Here is a 20376-nt window from a genome sequence, read left to right on the forward strand (position 1 = left end):
GAGGTGGAAATGTATTTAAAATAATAAACTCGTTTGACAGTATTGACAGTTTGAACATAGGCACAATCTATTGGTGACAGTATTTAAAAACAATACAAAGTGCAATTCTATTGGCTCCGTAATCTTCCATGCCATTAATATATTTTAACGGTTTTCAGGCATGTTTTAGTGAAGATGATGGAAAACTGTGAATGTGAATGTATATTTAGGCTGCGATAAGCGAACGGTCGCTGGTTGGACCTGCCATCCTGTCAAAGTCATTAAATAAATGCATATGAGTAAATAAAATAAATATACTCATGTGAGTAAATGGTAAAAAGACTTAGTTTGACTGATCACCTAACTGGACGAGTTGGTCGGTTTGATTGTTAAACTTTTGCAGCTAAAGTTGTTAAGCCATATTAGTGATCAGATAAATTTCATATCAACATAATCTTTTATCTTTTTAAAATTAGGATTGGTTTTGTACTCATTTTTGTTTGGTGTTTTAAAGTAGAGTATACAATTGGTTTCAGTTTTCTTGCTTCTCTCTATAATGCTATTTTTCTGCACATTTTACTAATATATTTCTAAATTTAACATGCAAAACCTGATGACTATTTGAAAAAATATAAATAGAAAATTATATAATCAGGGGCTTGATTTTTGAAAACAGGAGAACTGATTCTCCAGAGAAAAAATTCACCTGACAAATTTCTCTTAAAAACTTAAATACTTATTTTTGAACGTTGAAGGAATCCAATTCTCTAGAGAATTTAATTTATGCCGTATGTCGAGGATATATTTGCAACTGACCAATCAGCGGGCAGAAATTTCTTCAATATTTCAGTGCCATTATTGGCGACCCTGATGTTTAGTCACTTGATTTGATTTTGAAGTTTGTTTTGTAAATGTCATTGTCATTATATTCGTCAGGGAGATTAGACATCTCCATGATATTCGTAGTAATTTAATATAACTTCAATTTGAATAGAAGTATATTTGAAAACACAAAAAATTTAATATTATTATAATTATGATGAAGCGTTCGTGCACGTCGAAAGCGCAAAAAAGAAATTAATATGCTTAGAAACAACGAAGAACTTTTTAAAATGAAAGTTTTTTTCTACTTTTACTCACAAAAAGGCTCAAGAACAGTGGTCATATATTGCTGAAACTTTAAATGGTTTAACTAATGTTGTCGCGGATGGTTTACAATTTCTGCAGCTTGCAAATTATTCATTATATTTAGAATTAATAATAAATTATTTGGATCCATTACAAATTTCAAATTTCAAATGATTACGCACCTTCGAACAGCGAATGAATGAAGTGACTTTTCGCGCATGAGCATGAGATGACATTTGGATTCAAACTATTCGGAGAAAACGCCAATTCCCCCGACAAAACCCTGTGGAATTATTTCTCTTGATATCTAGAGAAAATATTCCACAAGAAAATTTCAAAAATCACATTATCTGCGTGTCAAGAGAAAATGACGTAATTTTCTCTAATGAACTAATTCTCCTGTTTTCAAAAATCAAGCCCCAGGGGTAACGATTTCCACAACATTTTTATTGTTTTATAGGTGGTGTCAGGATAGACCAGATTGAATTGACTTAAATTGAAGAATTAAAGAGATGAAATGGTATTAAAATTTGTGTTAATCATATTCTCGAAAAGTAAAAAAACTCCTATTCCACCATTGATTTCTAACGCTTCCACTATAGTCGCCCGTGACAGTTTTGAGATTAACATATCTATTTTTTCTCTGTTTGCTATACTCATTTTTATGTAAAATGTCTCAAACTAAAGTCGTTCTTACAGCACAAAATCTACAATTAGTCCACAATCGTGCCAACATAATAAAAACAGTTTGTAAATTGTCACAAATTTATTGCCGAAACAAACCTATTATTTAGTTTCCATTTACGCCTGTTGTAGTGTCAAGGTCGGGAGACAGGGAGCACGCCGCCATTATTCTATGGCTAGAAATTGGCCTCAATGATTTGGGATCGAGGGGGATTATCCCTCTTTATCCTGCCTCATCTCGTGTAGGCCTGGACAGCCTTCGTAGGTGGGCCCCATCCGTCGTCTACCCCGACCGCAAATGCGGCCGGTGTAGGCGCTTTGTGGGACCTCCTTTTGTCCTGGCTGGGCCCCGCCGGCTAGGGCCCTTTCTTCTGGCGCTCTTCTTGCTTCGCCGGCTCGTCTGTGTAAACCCCGGGGGTAGTGTCATGTTTATGTGTGGTATGGTTGGGTAGGGTAGTGCGGCTATGCAGCCTGGGATGCGCTTTGCTAAGGTGGCCCTTAGGCTAGCGCGGGAGGGGAGGGTTAAGGAGGGTATGGGGGGTGTGTGTGTGTGTGTGTGTGTGTGTCGTTGTCTTCGTTTCTTGATCCTGGCTGTCTCTGAAACAGAAAAGGTTAGCGGGCAGGGGGGGGGTCATTGGGGTGGTCACCCAGGGTCAAAAAGTTGGTGTCTAGGTCTTTTGTGTTTGTCGGTCACGTCGGGTACGTAGTCAACGGCTTGCCTGAGGAGGGGATTGTCATGTCTAGCGGCTACGTCAAATCGTTTCTCCGCGTTTTGTCTTATTGTCTGTGTAGCGTTTGTGTATTGTAAGTCTCGTAATATGTCAGTGTTTCTTACGTACCAGGGCGCGTCGGTGGCCGTGCGGAGGGCTATGTTTTCCACAGCCTGTAATGACTTTAAGTGGCTTTTTGCCGCGTGACCCCACGCCGTGGAGGCGTAGGTTAGCTGCGGTTGAAGTACCACCTTGATAAGCGTTCGCTTATTCCTTAAACTGAGGGTGTTTCCACCTTTGAGTAAGGGATAGAGCCTAGCCCTGGTGGTCTTCGCTCGCGCCACCGTCTCCACGATGTGCGGTTTCCACGTGAGACGCTGGTCCATCGTCACGCCCAGGTATCGTGTTTGTCGATTCCAGGAGATGGGTTCCTGGGATAGTGTCAGTCTGTCAAGGTTTTGTGGGATTTTTCGTTTGGTAAAAAGGATAGCCGAACTTTTGTTGGGATTAATTTTGACTTTCCACCTGTTGCACCAGGTTTCAAGTTGGTCTAAGGAGCTTTGGAGGAGGTAGACGGAATATCTAGGATCTACGGATTGGGATGTGATTGTCAGGTCGTCGGCGTATAAGTATATGTTGGTGTTGGGGGGATGTGGGATGTCGGAGTTGTAAATGGTGTATAGGTGTGGGGACAGGACGGTGCCCTGGGGGACACCGGCCTCCATGGGACGGGTGGTGGAAAGGGAATCTTGGATTTGGATGCGGAATTTTCGGTGGTGTAGGTAGGATTTTATGAGTTTGGTAAAGGATATGGGATATTGGTTGGTGAGCATTTTCATCAGTAGGCCTTCATGCCAAACCGTATCGAAGGCCTTTGCGACGTCCAGGAAGACAGCACCAGTGTACTGTCCCCTGTTGAAGGCCGCCGTGATGTGCTCGGTAAGGCGAAGGATTTGGAGTTCAGTGGAGTGATTGGGTCGGAAGGCGAACTGCTCGTCTGGAATGACTTGCAGTTCTTGGGAGTGGGTTCTTAGACGGGTTAGGATAATTTTTTCTACCACTTTGCTCATAGCCGGGAGCAGGCTAATGGGCCGGTAGTTGGATGGGATGGTGTGATCTTTGTTGGGTTTTGGGATAAGGATTATGTTTGCTGTTTTCCAGCGGGTAGGGAAGTGTCTTAGTCTGAGTGTCGCGTTTGTTATGTTTAGTAGGGCCATGAGGCCCTTGTGTGGTAGTCGTTTAAGTGTCGTGTTATGTATATTGTCGGGTCCGGGGGGACAGGGAGCATGAGCGCAGGACATAAAATATGATTATGCGTTATTTTTATTTACTAACCAATAATCTGTTCTGTTTGTGTGTCTGTCAAGGATTTTAAAATCCTTGTGTGTCTGTGACTCTTTTTCTTTTATCTATGCTGTGAGCGGTGATGAGGTGATCGGATCGGGAGTTGAGCAAAGTAGCAAAGTCCAAGTTTTCCTGTTAGTAATCTGTATTCTGTAATCTGTGGTCCAAGTTATAGAATTATTTTATGATATAGTGCTCCTCTTTGTAAAAGAACTTTTGCAAATTTAAATACAAACAAACTTTATTTTAATTATTTTACCAAACCAAATTAATCAAATGTCCCGAGTACTTGTAGGAGTGAAAAGAGTAATTGATTATGCCGTTAAGGTAAAATATTTTTCTTAAACATTGGTCCAAAGGTTATCTTGAAATTTGAATGTTCTTGCAGATTAGAGTAAAACCAGACAAAACTGGCGTTGTAACAGATGGAATCAAGCATTCTATGAATCCGTTCGACGAAATAGCTGTAGAAGAAGCTGTTCGATTAAAAGAGAAAAAGTTAGCATCTGAAATCATTGCTGTATCATGTGGGCCCCCGCAAGCTCAAGAGGTAATACGTACGGCTCTTGCTATGGGAGTCGACAAAGGAATTCATGTGGAAGTTGCAGGTGCCGAATATGAAACATTACAGCCTATACACATATCCAAAATCTTGGCGAAAATTGCGCAGGATGAAAAAGCAGACATAATTATTGTCGGAAAGCAGGTTTGTTTAAATTTACATATGTATATTTGTACACATACAACAGAGTAAATGTATTTTGTAGGCTATCGATGATGATTGCAATCAAACTGCACAGATGACAGCTGCTGTATTAGATTGGCCGCAGGCAACTTTTGCTTCAAAAGTAAGTAGTTGACTTAGTAAATATCATTAGCCGGTATCTAAATTTATTGAAATATAATAGTGTACAAAATCAATATAAATTGTAGATAGAAAAAGGGGACAAAGATATAACTGTAACTAGAGAAGTAGATGGAGGGCTGGAAACTATAAAATGCAAATTACCTGCCGTTATTAGTGCAGATTTACGTTTGAATGAACCTCGTTATGCTACTCTTCCAAATATTATGGTAAGCCATTTTTTGCACATTATTTTAAATTTAATGTTAATATCCGCCTAACCAATAATTATTTGAATGTTTTTTTCTTACTGATAGGTCTTACATGTATTATTTTCTTTTTTATAAAACATAGAAAGCTAAGAAGAAACCGATTAAAAAAGTTACACCAAAAGATTTGGGAGTAGATGTAACGCCAAGAATCCAAGTTTTGAGCGTGGAAGATCCACCAACTCGGCAGGCTGGTGTTATTCTACCCGATGTTGATGCGCTCGTTACCAAACTGAAAGAAGGAGGTCATGTATAAAGTATGCGATCCTCATAAAACGAAGGAAAATAGTTAACAAGTTTTAATATATTAAGTAAAAGAAGCTTTTGAAGTGAATATATTTTATATAATTGAAAAACTTGATTGTTGATATTTTTGTACTGTGAATTTATCTTTGTTAATATATCATGTTTGAGACTATACTGCTTTTAAATATTTTAAGACCCTTTATTTTCTGAATTTTTGACTGTGTCAGATGAATTGGAGTCGTTATAGCGGTTTACATATACAGGGTATCCGTTAAAGAATGGGCCAAACTGTATAGTGTGATTCACTATATTTTAACCCCTCCCCCACTAACTTTTTTGTTTTTAGAGTTATAAAAAAATGTGAAATACGAAAGTTGCACGATTTTTTAAAAATTTTTTGAAAATGGTAAAGAAACAAATTGAACTTCAAACAAAGTGGCCGCGGATGTTAACTTTGTTAATTTAAATGGAACACCATGTATATTTTTAAATATTTTGATAAAACGTTCTCTGTCGAGAATGGTCATATAGGGTTTGTTGGTCTAACAATAAGCGAGATACCATTAAAAAAAGAAAGGAAGATTTTTTATAAAGAAAATAAGATCTTGTAATTTATTATTTTTATTAATTATTTCAGTTTTAAAGATATTGACTTGAAATTTGAAAAACACTGGAGGGATAAATGTGCATTTTTTGAGGTGATTGAATATTTCTACTTGCATTAAAATAAAAGATTAACAAAACCTACAATAAAATACGTTTTATTTTTTTTTTTAAAAAACGGTGCATCCTATGAAAAAAATTGATGGGACCAATTTCATTCAGAATTGATAGCAGATTTCTAAAAAAATATCAAAACAGAAAAAAGTCAGTGGCATAAGTTTTTTTTCTCACGAATGCTACTGGTACAAGTAGAAATATTCAGATCACCCCAAAAAATGCACATTATCCCTCCAAAGCGTTTTTCAATATCTTTAAAACTCTGAAATAATTAATAAATACAATATTAAAATTTAAACACTGTATCTCGGATATGAAGCATATTTCGACCTACGTATATGATCTTTTTTTCATAAAATAACTTCGGCAACCACCCCCTAAAATATTTCGTACTTATTTACAAACACCCTGTATATCAATACATATTTTATACCTATATGACTATGCTCAACAGAGAATGTTCTATCCAAATATGTAAAAATATACAGGGTGTTCCAAAGTTAATATCCGCGACCATTTTGTTTGGACTTCATTTGTTTTTCAAATATCATTTTCAAAAAATTCATAAAAAATAGTGCAACTTTTGTATTTTACAATTTTTAATAACTTAAAAGAGGGGTCAAAATATAGTGAATCACCCTGTACCACTCGATTCTACGAAGAAAATTAATGGGGAAAAGTCATATACAATGTTGCTCATAAACGCTTAGTTTTTGAAATACAGGGTGTTGAAGTTGAAAAAATAAAAACTATTTTCAGGCATATCTCGGAGATACATTAAGGGATTTTTTTAATGATATTCAACAAGTGCTGAAAAATCATTGAAAATTTGAAAAATGTTATTTATTTGCGCTTTACGCAGTGGCGTTATATTTATTTTTTAGAAAAGGGTCTCGAAAATATAGTTTGCACACCACTGGTTTTTTATATTGACATGAAATCGCAGCCAATGATGACATACCCTATTAAAACTCATATTAAATTAGAAAATAATCCCTTAATGTTTTATAATCCAGTACTTTAACTCTGTATCTCAATTAATAACAGAAAATGTGACATAAATCGATGAACAAATTGTTAAAAAAATGTGTGGTTACATTCCGATTCAGGCAGACATTCTATATTTTAGTTGGCACACCTTACAGGATATTTCAAATTCAAATTTCCAGAAAAAAAATTGTTTTCTTTTGAACCATGCAGATACCAACAACTCAAAACTTTAATAATTACTTTACTTAAGAAAAAAAAAATAGATTAGCTATTCACAAGAAAATCAACTTTGAATTTTTGACGCCTGTAAACACAAAGCGCATTAAAAAAATATAATTGAAAATTGGAAAGTATGGGAAAAGGAACACCGGAAAGGAAATTATTAAAAAGTAAACCCAGTAAGTAAATTAACAGAATATTATATTATTTTTAACTCCTATTACGATATGCAGCAAAATATAGCAAAAATAAGTTATACAGCTCAGGCTTTCTTTGGTAATTCTGGAAATTATTGGATTTGATAAACATACTATGGATGGACTTGTAGACATTAATCATTAATTTAACAAAATCTTCCAATCAAATCTCTGGTTGGCTGAATGTGTGAGAGGAAGAGAAGGTGGTTCTACAATTTCCCATTTTCCATCGACGGATGTCAATTGGACTAGACCACAGTATGGAATTTTTTGGATGATTTTTGTCATTTCAGTGGCTGACCTTGGTTTTCGTCCAATCAGTTCATGTGAACAAGTCTCTAAGGTCGCCGAATGACCTACTATCAATATATTTCCAGAAGTTGAAGACAAAGCCCCTAACAGTACCAGTATATTAATATGTATATTTAATTATAAATATACAAAGAAAATTAAATTAGTAAATAGTATACCGCTTTAGAAGGTATAAAATTGAAAGTTTCAACAAACAATTCTCTACACAGTTGGACCAGTTAGCAAGAACTAGGATATATAGGGTGTTTTGTTTAAAATTCCTCAGATTGATATCTTGTAAACCAATTGAAGTCGAGTATATTCAAAAATTTAAAGGATTGCCTACTTGTGTCGATCTGCTAGGAGGTTGTAAAACAACAGTTCACACCACTTAATTGTATTTCAAGAATTTATTTCGATTTAGCTATGTACTGAGAGAAAGCTTTTTATCCGCACAGAAAATTAGTTCATTAAATCTCCATAACTAAAAAACTAAATTCATTTTAAAGATAATTAGGATAATATACAATTATTAATAAAATAAAAACAACAAATTATTTGTACAGTATTTAAGTTTTTTACAAAGTTACACCTACCAGATACAGAGTGTTTGTAAATATGAGCGAAATATGTTAGGGGATGGTTGACGAAGTTATTTTGTCAAAAAAAGTTCTTATAAACATAGGTCGAAATATTCTTCGTTTCCGAGATACATAGTATTTAAATTTAAATTTTCTATTTATTTTTATGAATTATTTCAAAGAATTTTAAAGATATTGACTTGGAATTTGAAAAACGCTTTGTAGGGATAAATGTGTTTTTTGAGGTGATCCGAATATTTCTACTTGCACCTTTAAATAAAAGATTAGCAAAACCTACAATAAAATACACCATGCCAGAAATCATAACACAAAGTGAGGTACTTTTACAATTAACAAAGGACTGGCTTTCAATGAATGGTCTCATCATGAATAATGATAAAACTCAACTAGTACGTTTTTCATCAAGTTACTGGCAAATAAACAGACCTAACAATATCATACTGGACAATCAGATAGCAGAATTAGCAAGTAGTACAAAATTTCTAGGACTGCGTCTAGATCAGGGGTCGGCAAGTAATTTTAAGTGGGGTCCGGATACTTTTGAAAATTTTTAACGCGGTCCAAAAAAAAATTCAAATTATTTTTTTATTTTAATTTGGACTCAAATTTAATCTGCTTACTAACCATTAAGAACTCACACACTCACACCATTGTAAAATACTAGAAAAAATTATAAGATTGGCACTTAAACCTAAAAAACATTTTTTAAATAATTTATTTGAGTAATTTATACTTTCAAAAAATTTTGGCGGTCCAGTATTTTACCTTCCGTGGTCCGGACCTGGACCGCGGTCCGCCAGTTGCCGACCCTTGATCTAGATGAACACTTAAATTGGAAAAAACATATAGATGAACTCGCTGCTAAATTAAGTAAAGTAATATATGGAATCAGGGTAATTAGTAAATATGTAAATAGTACATCTACAAAAATCATTTACTTTGGTAGTTTCGAATCTACTTGTAAATATGGAATTATGTTTTGGGGTAATAGCACTGACATACAGAAAATTTTTGTCATTCAAAAAAGAATTATAAGAATTATCAATATTATGTCTTACATCCAATCTTGTAGATCGGTATTTAGGAATAGCAAAGTAATGACTATATCGGCTCTGTATATTTTTGAGTGCTTAATGTATGTAAGGAAAAACTGGAATAATTTTATGACAGACTCATCATCTCAGTATAATACTTACAAGAAATTTAAATCTAATGTACCCATATCACAGACTAACTCTAACAGAAAAGAATGCACATTACATGTGTATTAAATTATTCAATTGTTTACCAGCGTCACTTAAACAGATACAGAGTATAAATTTATTCAAAAAACATAATAAACAATTTTTGTTAAATATTGAGCCCTACAATGTAACTGAATATTTGGAACACTGTTTAAACTAACTTAGGGATACTGTTGTGACACCATTTCGCTCTTACATTGTCATTGTAAATGTTAATGTTTTTATGAACTAAAGATTATTATTATTATTATTATTATTAATACATTTTATTTTTTTCCTCAAAAACGGTGTATCCTACGAAAAAAATTAACGAGACCAATTTCATTCAGAATTGATGGCGGATTTCTAAACTAAAAAAATATCAAAACGGAAACAGTGGCATAAGATATTTTTTATTAAATAAGTTTATGGCATTCTCACACGAACGCTACTGGTGCAAGTAGAAATATTTGGATCACCCCAAAAAATGCACATTTATCCCTCCAAAGCAAAACTCTTTCAAATAATTAATAAAAATAAAATTTTTTTTTAATTTAAACACTATCTCNATTGGGATAATATACAATTATTAATAAAATAAAAACAACAAATTATTTGCACAGTATTTAAGTTTTTTACAAAGTTACACCTACCAGATACAGAGTGTTTGTAAATAAGAGCGAAATATGTTAGGGGGTGGTTGACGAAGTTATTTTGTCAAAAAAATACACCTTATAAACATAGGTCGAAATATTCTTTGTTTCCGAAATAGTGTTTAAATTTAAATTTTCTATTTATTTTTATGAATTATTTCAAAGAATTTTAAAGATAATGACTTGAAATTTGAAAAACGCTTTGTAGGGATAAATGTGCATTTTTTGAGGTGATCCGAATATTTCTACTTGCACCTTTAAATAAAAGATTAGCAAAACCTACAATAAAATAAATTTTATTTTTTTCCTCAAAAACAGTGTATCCTACGAAAAAAATTGACGAGACCAATTTCATTCAGAATTGATGGTGGATTTCTAAACTAAAAAAATATCAAAACGGGAACAGTGGCATAAGATATTATTTATTAAATAAGTTTATGGCATTCTCACACGAACGCTACTGGTGCAAGTAGAAATATTTGGATCACCCCAAAAAATGCACATTTATCCCTCCAAAGCAAAACTCTTTCAAATAATTAATAAAAATAAAATTTTTTTTTAATTTAAACACTATCTCGGAAAAAAAAGCATATTTCGACCTACGTTTTATGAACTTTTTTTCACAAAATAACTTCAGCAACCATTCCCTAAAATATTTTGCACTTATTTGCAAACACCCTGTATATCAATACATACGTTATACCTGTATAATTCGCATAGGTTTAAAATCGAGATTTTCAAATATAAAATATTTAGTATAGATATTCAGGTATTCCGCCAAATGATTGATTAAGGTTTAGTTTAGTTACATAATACATATTTTTATAACATAACATGAAAAATAAAAATATCTAATTAGCTGTTACTATGCACAAATTCATTAAATTACTGTGCAACAGAAATTATTTACTTTGTAAATATAATCAAAATACTAAGCATTTAATTGCAAACCAAATAAAAATACGTAATACATTCTCATACATTACAATAATTTTTACTTACTTAATAATTTAAAAATGTATGGTTTTAAAATTTCTTTAGCATTTAATTTTGTGTATGTTATCAAATAAGTATGGTGAGATTGCGTTAAAAATAACTTCACTTCATCGAGTATTACAATCATTATGACTATACGTTTTTTTATAACTTAAAGTGGGAAAAAAATACAGTTTTCATTAATTGTTTATAATACAAAAGTTGCTATGAATTTAATGATTTTTTACGAAGGCCACATTTTAAACTTCCTATTATTGAAATATGACATTCTGAACTGAAAATTGAAGTGAAACACTTTTAGTAGATATGCCTTTTGGTTTTCCAGATATCAAGTTGAGGAATTTTATATGGAACACCCTGAATAAGAATAAAATATTGAAATATACATAGTGTAACCTTAGGTGAGAGTCAGTTTCTTAGAGGTAATAGTTGTGATTCACAAAATACTAATCCATCATTTTTTTTTTAATGAAATAGTCGTTATAATTTATTTTTTAAACTACACATATATACTACATACTATAAATTCACCAAATTTAATTCCCTGAAATAAAGGAGAAAACGTTGCCACCCGTTTTTATTAGACTTATTTCTTTTTAGTTTTCAGTTTCCAAGAAATTGTAATACTGTTGGTAATTTTGCAACCTCCCCTACAAAGTATCAGTTTTAATAGAAATATAAGTTATATAATGCACTGTTGTGTTTTATCAAGACTAATTCTATAACAAAATTTAGCGAAGTGTGTTGCGTAGTATAAGTGTATAGCTTTATAGTTATTTACTTCAGTGTTACAATGTTAGTGTTTTCATTTTTTAATTTCTGTGCGATATTATGAAAAAACATGTATACAAATTAAGAAAGACGAGATTTGACAACAGAGCCTGCACGTAGCTTACGAATGAGTAGGCACTTGCGGCTAGTGAGGTTAAGGTTACATTGTCCAATAGTGAGGAATGAAAATTGTGAAAGAAGTAAAAACAAATTAGTTTTTTTAAACAACTTGACGAAACCAAACATATATTTCTAAAGGTTAAAGATAGCCTCTGTATAAATACGATCCCTATTTAAAATTACACCCTGTATATAGGTACGAAAAAAAGGAGAGTAAAAGTCGAAACAAAAATCTTTAAAAATTAATTATTTTCCGTTATAAGTTTCTTACCTCTGGAAACAAAAGCACTTCTCAAATAAAACTGCTCGCAAGTCTCTTTCGCTTCTCGCAGTTCTTTTTCGCTAACAAATGGCTTATAGTCCTCGTCTATATTATACCCGGCTGCGATTAATTCCTCTGCCGACATCCAGTCTGGCAGACTTTCCGGATACCACACTAACCACTCAAATAGACCTGGCTCTATTTTAATTTTCAACTCGTCTTTCTTATTTATTGCTTCTAGGAATGAGCTGCACGTCTGAATGCACCTAAAGGATGGAGAACAGTACACGTCATCTATAGAAAAATTTTTTTCTAATATTGCTTCGCCAACCTGAAACCATAAAAATATGAGATTACGGTTACCCATACGACATTGTAATTACACTAACCACAGATGCTGTAAATGCCCCCACATTTGTCAACGGAGAGTCCCTTAAATACCCTTTCGGTCCGTCTTTCCGCCTAGGTAATGTCTTTGGCAGGTTTAAGTCCCTCTGTATATAATTTCCAGCCTCATCGTAACAAAACGGCAACCAACTGCCAAATGTAAAGTCTATTCTCTCACCATGCCTCATTATCAAAACATTTCTTCTGTGGTCTGCTCCTTTCATTTCCTAAAAAGAAATAATGTCGAGTCAACTCCAACAGATAAAGATCATAAATTTAGTTTTTTTCCATGTCAATAAATTTTATGATACTTTATTGCAACTCATTTTATTAAGATTATATGCTTATAAATAAAACGATTCAAGGTTACATAAAAAAAATTTCAAGAAAAAAATAGAAGTTATAGATTAGAAAACTTTTAAAAAATGTGGAGGCAATGAAGTTACTATATTTTATTAAGTTGTATATATGTGTCATTTTTACAAAAAAATGGTATTAGCACAATGAAAGTGCATTTAAAATAAGCTGCTTTTTGTGATAGATTTTACTGCTACCAAAAGCACCGTGCCTCACCATGGGGGCAAATTTAAAATATCAAAATACATAATTCCCTTTTAGGTGTAAGGTCCATATAAGACATAAAATCAAGGGACCAATTAAGGGCATACAAAATAAAAGGGGGAATAAATATTTCACTGGACACACTGCGGTGTCCACTTGTTATTGATAGAATTAAAGAAAATTGACAAGACTACAGGAATAAAATTTTCATTCCTGTCAATAATTCAATCCAAAGAGGAAACAATGGTATATTTAAAATAAAATGATCAATGATCTTTATATTAGAGCGTATAAAATAAATGTATGCATCTTTTTTTTAATTCAATTAACAAGGAACACTTAATAACTAAAATATATCTTAGTAATTAATAAGATTAACTAATTTAAGCTTTAACATTGAAACACCATTTTTAAGATAATAATAAATTTGAAAAATATTATATAAATATAAATATGATGCAATTTTGTCTTTATTTGTGGAATATACAGAGGTGTATCTACTAAGGGAAATGAATCTGTTCTTATTGTTGACCACGTGATAATTATATGTCTACCGTTGTGTCTTTGGTTAACTATTAGCGATCTACTCCTTCCAAATATATTTAAGGATGTCTGACAAATAAAGATGCGTAATTAAAAATATACTGTTTTATTTGAACAAGAATGATTAAAATTTTCCATCTATCCTTTAGCGTTGTTACACTTATTACTGAAAATGTTTTCTTTAAAAATTTAGAGTCAGCTGATGCATAGACTGGAGCTAAGCTTTGCGCTCAGAACATAAGTTTACATGTCTTATAGATCACAACTTTGACATAATGCAAAAACCGAGTAGTAATTAGTAAAATATACATTAAGTCGTATTTATATGTGCAATTTTTTTCATGTCATCTGGGTACAATTAGATGACTTAACATTTTTCCATATAAAAATTTTACATTTTTATATGGAAACATTCTTATATCCGCAGTACCTACTCATTTCAGATAAGGATATTAGACATTTTGTAAAATCTGGGCTAAGATTGTTCAAATACTTACCATGTTAAATAATTTTCATTTCAATTCTCTGATTTGTAAAATAGTTATCTCCATAACTTTTTTAAACCAATAAAAATATGTCTATTGAACAAAGTTCTTCTTACATTTTATATATAATTATTTGTATTCATTGAAATAATTATTGACTTCACATAATAATTATGATAATTTAAATTAAACACTTCGATATTTTTGAACTACAAACATTGTATTTTTTATATTGTTTAAGGTTAGGTTATGTTCACTTGTGACATTTGACCATAGACCTTATAAACTACTGGACTACCCAACTGTCATTTTGCCTATATAAACGGCAATCGCTCGGACGTGTGCGAGAGAGATGGAGCTAGTAAGGGCTTAAGCTTCGTTCAAAGCATTTCGACTGCAGCGCGCTACATTCAATTCAACGAATCAGCTAGCTATACTCCATTCCTTAACCCTTTTTTCTGTTGGGGGTCGTATTGAAACGCTTAATAAAAAATAATATAGAGACTAAAAGACAAATAATTTTAATTTTTTCCAGTAGTGTAAGTATGTAAAAGGGTTTAATATTACTGTCCTAATTACAGTACAATATTAGAATTGTTTTAGCTATAATATTGCAAATAGTTTTTATAATGCCTTCTTTATGTATTTGTCCATTTATTTTCCTCATATCGTAAACTCGATCGGTTAAAATTACTGCAAGCTCTTCTGACGTAATTGTTTCAAATATTCCATATTTTCTTGCTTTGCAGAACTGTATAAATTGAAGCTATGTCGATGATTTCTTCGTTCAAGATAATATTTGAAGAGAATTTTTGCTGAAGCACATTATAAGCACATTTCAATTAAAACTTTTTTTATATTCGGTGTGATGTTAAAAAATAATTTGAACACATTTAAAGTGGCAAAATTTTGACATTAAAATGACATTTTATTTTGAGGATGGGGGAAATAATATAATCTAATAAGTTATCATCAGACAACTCTACTTGGTCATTATTTTCAGAAAGATGCGAAAAGTATAAACATGTTGGTATCATCATAACTTCTTTCCTACCTATGAAATTTAATTTCTTCTCCACTTAAACATCTCTCTACACAATTTATCGCAGAACACAATTGTACCATATTTAGTTACGAATATTTCACATACACTAACTAAATCACACAAAAATTCAAGAAATCAATCAATAATGTCAGTACATTTACTTCAAAGTTTGTTTATGGCACTTTGTACTGGTATACCCGTGTACCATCATTTGTTTTACTGGTATTTGCCTCAACTAGCTTCATCTGCCTTGCACACATCAGCGCGATTGACCTCTCTTTCTAGGGCCAGTCCATAGTTTACTAGGTCAATGCATTTGACGATCAGGATGATATATGATAGTGCCAAATTCAAATTATTGTAGATTCCGAGCAAAAATACTAATAATATGTTTTAATTAATAAGAAATTACATACCTCATCCTCATTTTTCTTTTTCTTAATAGCTAAAAGGTTTTCATACAAATTCTCCTCACCATCACCTCTTGCTTTCTCTTCAGCTTCAGCGATCCAATTTTCAAAATCAGGAGGTAAAGTCGGTTCTTTTATTTCGTGGTTGTTAAACACGGAATGGTCTTTACTGTTATTCGTTTGTACTTGGGTGGGTTTCTGTGGGGAATGTTTTGCTTCAGGTATGTGTGTCAAAGAAATTTTCTTGTGTAGTGTCCACGCGTCCGTCTCTGCAGTTCTTTGAGTGTAACTCTCCGGTAGTAACCCTGAGAGACCCGTTAACCACGATATGCCATCCACCCAGCCGTCGGGTGAATTAGATAATGCTTCGCTACTTATGTATACGTAGTCGCCCGATCTAAGATCAAGTTCATCTGATTCTGTTGGAGTATAAGTGTGAATTACCTAAAAACCAGATCACTAGTAGAAGAATAAATATTTGTTATATAAATAGCCTTACCTTATGTACTTGTTTACTGTTAATACGAGGGTCTCTAGAATACAGTCGGATTTCCCATTCACATGGCACTTGAGGGTCCAATACCTCAACTAAGGACTTTAGATTAGTAAATTGTGAGCTCGGAAACTGGTACGCCAGTGATAAATGCAACGATTTTACATGTGGTTCCACGCTTATTGCTAAAAATGGAATTTGAGAAACAAATTAGAATATTTAACAATGAGGTATGGAAATAAGTTAGTAAATTTGAAAATGGATAAATACGGAAATGTGATCAAATTTAAAAAAAAACAAACTGCAGCAATTTAACACATTGACACAGAATAAAAAATGTTTTCTCAGTAGTAGAAAGTTACCTATAAATTTTCTGGAAAATAACAACTTCTTATACGGTATACAGAGTGTTAACTGTACTGTATTTAACACCAACAAACTTTAAAAAAACAATTCTTTGAGTGATTTTAAACTAAAGAGGTTTTATAAATGGGTCTACAAATCCATAATTTTCAAGATCTGTATCTCAAAAATTAATAAAATTTTGTTTTTTCTAAAATATTCAGATGCTTGATGCAAAATCATAAACTTAAGGCAAAATTCCACAGAAATCATGTAAATACAGGTACCAGTGGCAGAGGTACCAGAATTTACATTCACTGAAAATTTTTTGAGAATTTGATCATTACCTTTAACTTCTAGTGGCTACTTAAACAAAAGAGATATAATTTATTTAGTTTAAAAAACAAACCATTTTCAGTTAATTACTTTTTATTTTCATTAACACGTTAACAGCCAACAACTTCTTGGTATATTTGTTCACCGGGCCAATTTTTTTTTTTCGTTTTTTTAAGGTGATTTTGAGTTGAACCGCTGCGGCCCAGTACGAACATTTGTATCGCCGAATCAGAGCGGTCCTATCACATTTTTTTTTTTAAATTTAAATCTCGAAAAATGTTGATTTGTGAACTCATGTTTATATTACTTTTTTGGTTTAAAATCACTCGAAGATAAAGTTCATCGACATACTTAATTAACACTCTATATACAAGTAAATAGGTAGCTAAATCAATATTAAGAATAATAGTCAAAATAAAAACACAGGACGTAATTCAACAGCATGTCAAAAATGAAGGAGCATATTCAAATTTAAGAATATTTTCTTAAACTTGCCTCATTTTTGAGATACAAGATTAAAACATATAACAGAGTGGTTCTATATTGTTCCTCAATACTTTTAACATATACATATAGTATATGAAATGACAAGGATATATTTTTATATCAATTGTTTCCCCAAAATAGAAAACATAGGACATACTCCATTATGACGGATAGTAGATCGTGTATCTTTTGTGGTCTTTCAAGATATTTTAATTATATGAGTTAGATATAGAGAAACTAATTTATGCAGTATTATTAGTATAAAAGTTGATTTGTATTTTATTTCAAATTTACTGAGATAAAAGTATCTAAGTACAACTAATCAACTTCTAACATTAATATGTAGTTATAGATAACTAATATGATGAGAATACCACTGCCAGTTAAAATCGACGAAGTTTAAATGTATGGAATTAATGGTTTTCAGAACTTTTATGTCCTCTGTCCCCCTATGATTCAGAACTATAAATTGCAAACTATACTTTATAATTTAGTTAAGTAAAAATTACCTCCCTTTTTGTTATCACTGTTTTTGATCGAAATATCTAAAACAGAGCAATAAAAGTTGTACGAAACAATTTAAATTTTTAATAACCTTGCCAAAACATTGAACTGATATATTTGAAAAAAAAAAAACGAAATTTTGGAAATCCGTTTTTATTTGATTTCAGCCTTGTTTGATATTGAAAAAAGAAGAACACTTTCTCATGGCCACTTTTTGACCCCTATCGAATAATATAATTAATTTTTATATGTAACGTTTCGTCTGTCCAGGACCATCATCAACTTCATTTTTTTAAATACCACCCAATTTTATTACATTTTTTGCAAGTTTACATGACCCCCAATACTGTACTGCCTCAGCACGAACCAGATTCAAACGTTTTGAATTATCATACACTGTAAGTGTCGTTAGATCCTGTGAAATCCATTTAGTTCCATCAGTGTACAATAATTCAATAAACAAAGAAATTTAAATAAAAACTTTAGATAAATTTGGAACGAATACACTGAAGATGAATTTTCGAGACAAAATGTCTGAATCTGCTTCGGGCTGAGGTAGTACAGTATTGGGTGACAAAAAAGCTTGCAAAAAATGTAATAAAATTTCCAGGATGATATTTAAAAAAATGAAGTTGATGATGGTCCTTGAGAGATGAAACGTTACATATATAAATTGATTATACCATTTGATAAAGGGCAAAAAGTGGCCATGAGAAAGTGTTGTTCTTTTTTAAATATCACCCTAAACAAGGCTGAAATGAAACAAAAACGGATTTCTACTTCGTATCTCTTACCGTTTCCGAGATCACTGTAGTGAGAAGCTAATTTGTAACAGCCTATATAGGGCTAATATACGAGGCATATCCACAAAGAATACTTAATTTTTTAAAAATCGAAACGGCAGTATATTTATGAAAAATTTACATATTCATAAAAGGTACATCAAACACTATATTTCGACGTAGTCGCCTTCAACTTAATGCGATTTGTAAGCCGAGGTCAAAAAAAATCTCCCGTCGCCTCTTGGACCCATTGTTTCACGGCACTATGGACCTTATCGTGGGTAGATGAAAATCAGAAGGTGCCAGGTCAGGACCATGAGCGGGGTAGTTGATAATGTTCCAACCGAATGAATCCAAGAGTTGTTTTGTGACATTAGCTCTGTGGGCATGTGCATTGTCTTGCAACAAGCACACTCCCTTCGTTAATATTCCCTTTTTTTGTTCTGTACCGCCCTCCTTAGTATTTTCAGGGTTTCATAGTACCACATTGGATTAATCCTTTCCCTGGGGCAAAAAGTCAATGAGGATCATTGCTTTTACAATCCCAAAACACAGTTCTCATGATTTTTCTCCTATATTCATCATGAACATTCTGTCAGCTTTATAATCATGAGATCACTTGACACATTAGTAACGACTCACCACACCATCCCCATAAACAGTTTTGATTTAGTTAATAATCTGGAATGGCTTAAGCTCGTCACCTAGCAACTGGCGGGATTTGGAATAGCGGCACTCATTTCAACATGCCATTACAACAACAGTTCTCAACTGACTGAGACAAAGTGCATTCTACTCCCAACACCAATGCTGTGTTTGTGTGCTGTGAACGTTGTCGAAAACAAAAACCACAGAGCATCAGTCTCGGTCCTCTTACTTTATGGATACGCCACGTATATTATTTTAAATTGTCCCCGTATATTTTTATATATGTTAATAGAATTTTTTCAGCAAATCAGTATTTCCTTAATAATGTATTCGCATAAGGCAATTTCTGTGTGACCAGTTTATCGTTCTATTTGGTATATTTAAATGGCTAAGATCTCGCATAAGTAAGCAGTTAAACATATGATTTAAGTAAGCCACGTAACTGTTTTATATAAATCAATATCGTGTCAAAACTAATAGAAAATATCACCTGATTTTGTTACTAAAGCAAACAACTTGGTAGACAATGAATTATGATTACGCACTATCAATAAACAAAAATATATACTAGTATCCAGTTCGTAAATGTGTATTTGAATAACATGAGTATTATGTAGAAAATAAATTCAATAGGCCTCTTGCACATGCCGGATTTTTTATATTGGTTCACATATTTAAATATGGTCTTATTTAAAATTATTAATTATAAAATCTCTTGTGACAAATTCTACTCAAAAATTGACTAAATTAATTGTACGTTGAAATTTGGAGATGGAGCATCCTGTAAGGGCGTGTCGTAGAACGAGTTGCTATTGGTGCGACGTCATCGGTAAGTAAACTGGCCGCTTCACATTAGAAAACGATGTCGGTCCTATTACTTCTTACAAACATTTATTATTTTTAGTTTACAATAGTTTACATACGATACGATAACGATACTGATGTGCTGTTATATTTATTAACTGGTTTCCATTCTATTATGTAGGTATACCTAAATATGCACCTATGTAGCAAAATAATTAAGTCTGTGTAGGTATAATATTTAATTTTAACGACGTTTAGTTCAAGTGAACTTTCCTTTGGTAGCATAATATTATTTACTACCT

At 32.5% G+C, this 20376-nt stretch overlaps 2 protein-coding genes across 3 annotated transcripts in view; one reads left to right on the forward strand and one right to left on the reverse strand.

Annotated features, from left to right (window-relative positions):
* Positions 1-3958: 3958 nt before the first annotated feature.
* On the forward strand, positions 3959-5376 carry LOC108909168 (electron transfer flavoprotein subunit beta). The gene is made up of 5 exons (XM_018713416.2): positions 3959-4172; positions 4234-4551; positions 4613-4693; positions 4779-4919; positions 5044-5376. The coding sequence occupies exons 1-5, from the start codon at positions 4122-4124 to the stop codon at positions 5212-5214; spliced, it is 762 nt and encodes a 253-aa protein (XP_018568932.1). The 5' UTR covers positions 3959-4121; the 3' UTR covers positions 5215-5376.
* Positions 5377-7317: 1941 nt separating this feature from the next.
* Positions 7318-20376, reverse strand: part of LOC108909183 (protein UBASH3A homolog) — a 16923-nt gene continuing 3864 nt past the window's right edge. For both annotated transcript variants that reach the window (XM_018713431.1, XM_018713430.1), the window contains 5 exons: positions 16179-16357; positions 15686-16123; positions 12638-12862; positions 12258-12579; positions 7318-7725 (listed from right to left, as the gene is read on the reverse strand). In XM_018713431.1, coding sequence (XP_018568947.1) covers positions 7472-7725; positions 12258-12579; positions 12638-12862; positions 15686-16123; positions 16179-16357 — 1418 coding nt within the window. In that variant the 3' untranslated portion in view covers positions 7318-7471. The remainder of the gene's footprint in view (positions 7726-12257; positions 12580-12637; positions 12863-15685; positions 16124-16178; positions 16358-20376) is intronic.

This window comes from Anoplophora glabripennis, unplaced genomic scaffold (genome assembly GCF_000390285.2).
Source record: "Anoplophora glabripennis isolate ALB-LARVAE unplaced genomic scaffold, Agla_2.0 scaffold318, whole genome shotgun sequence".
NCBI classification, from domain to species: Eukaryota; Metazoa; Arthropoda; class Insecta; order Coleoptera; family Cerambycidae; genus Anoplophora; species Anoplophora glabripennis.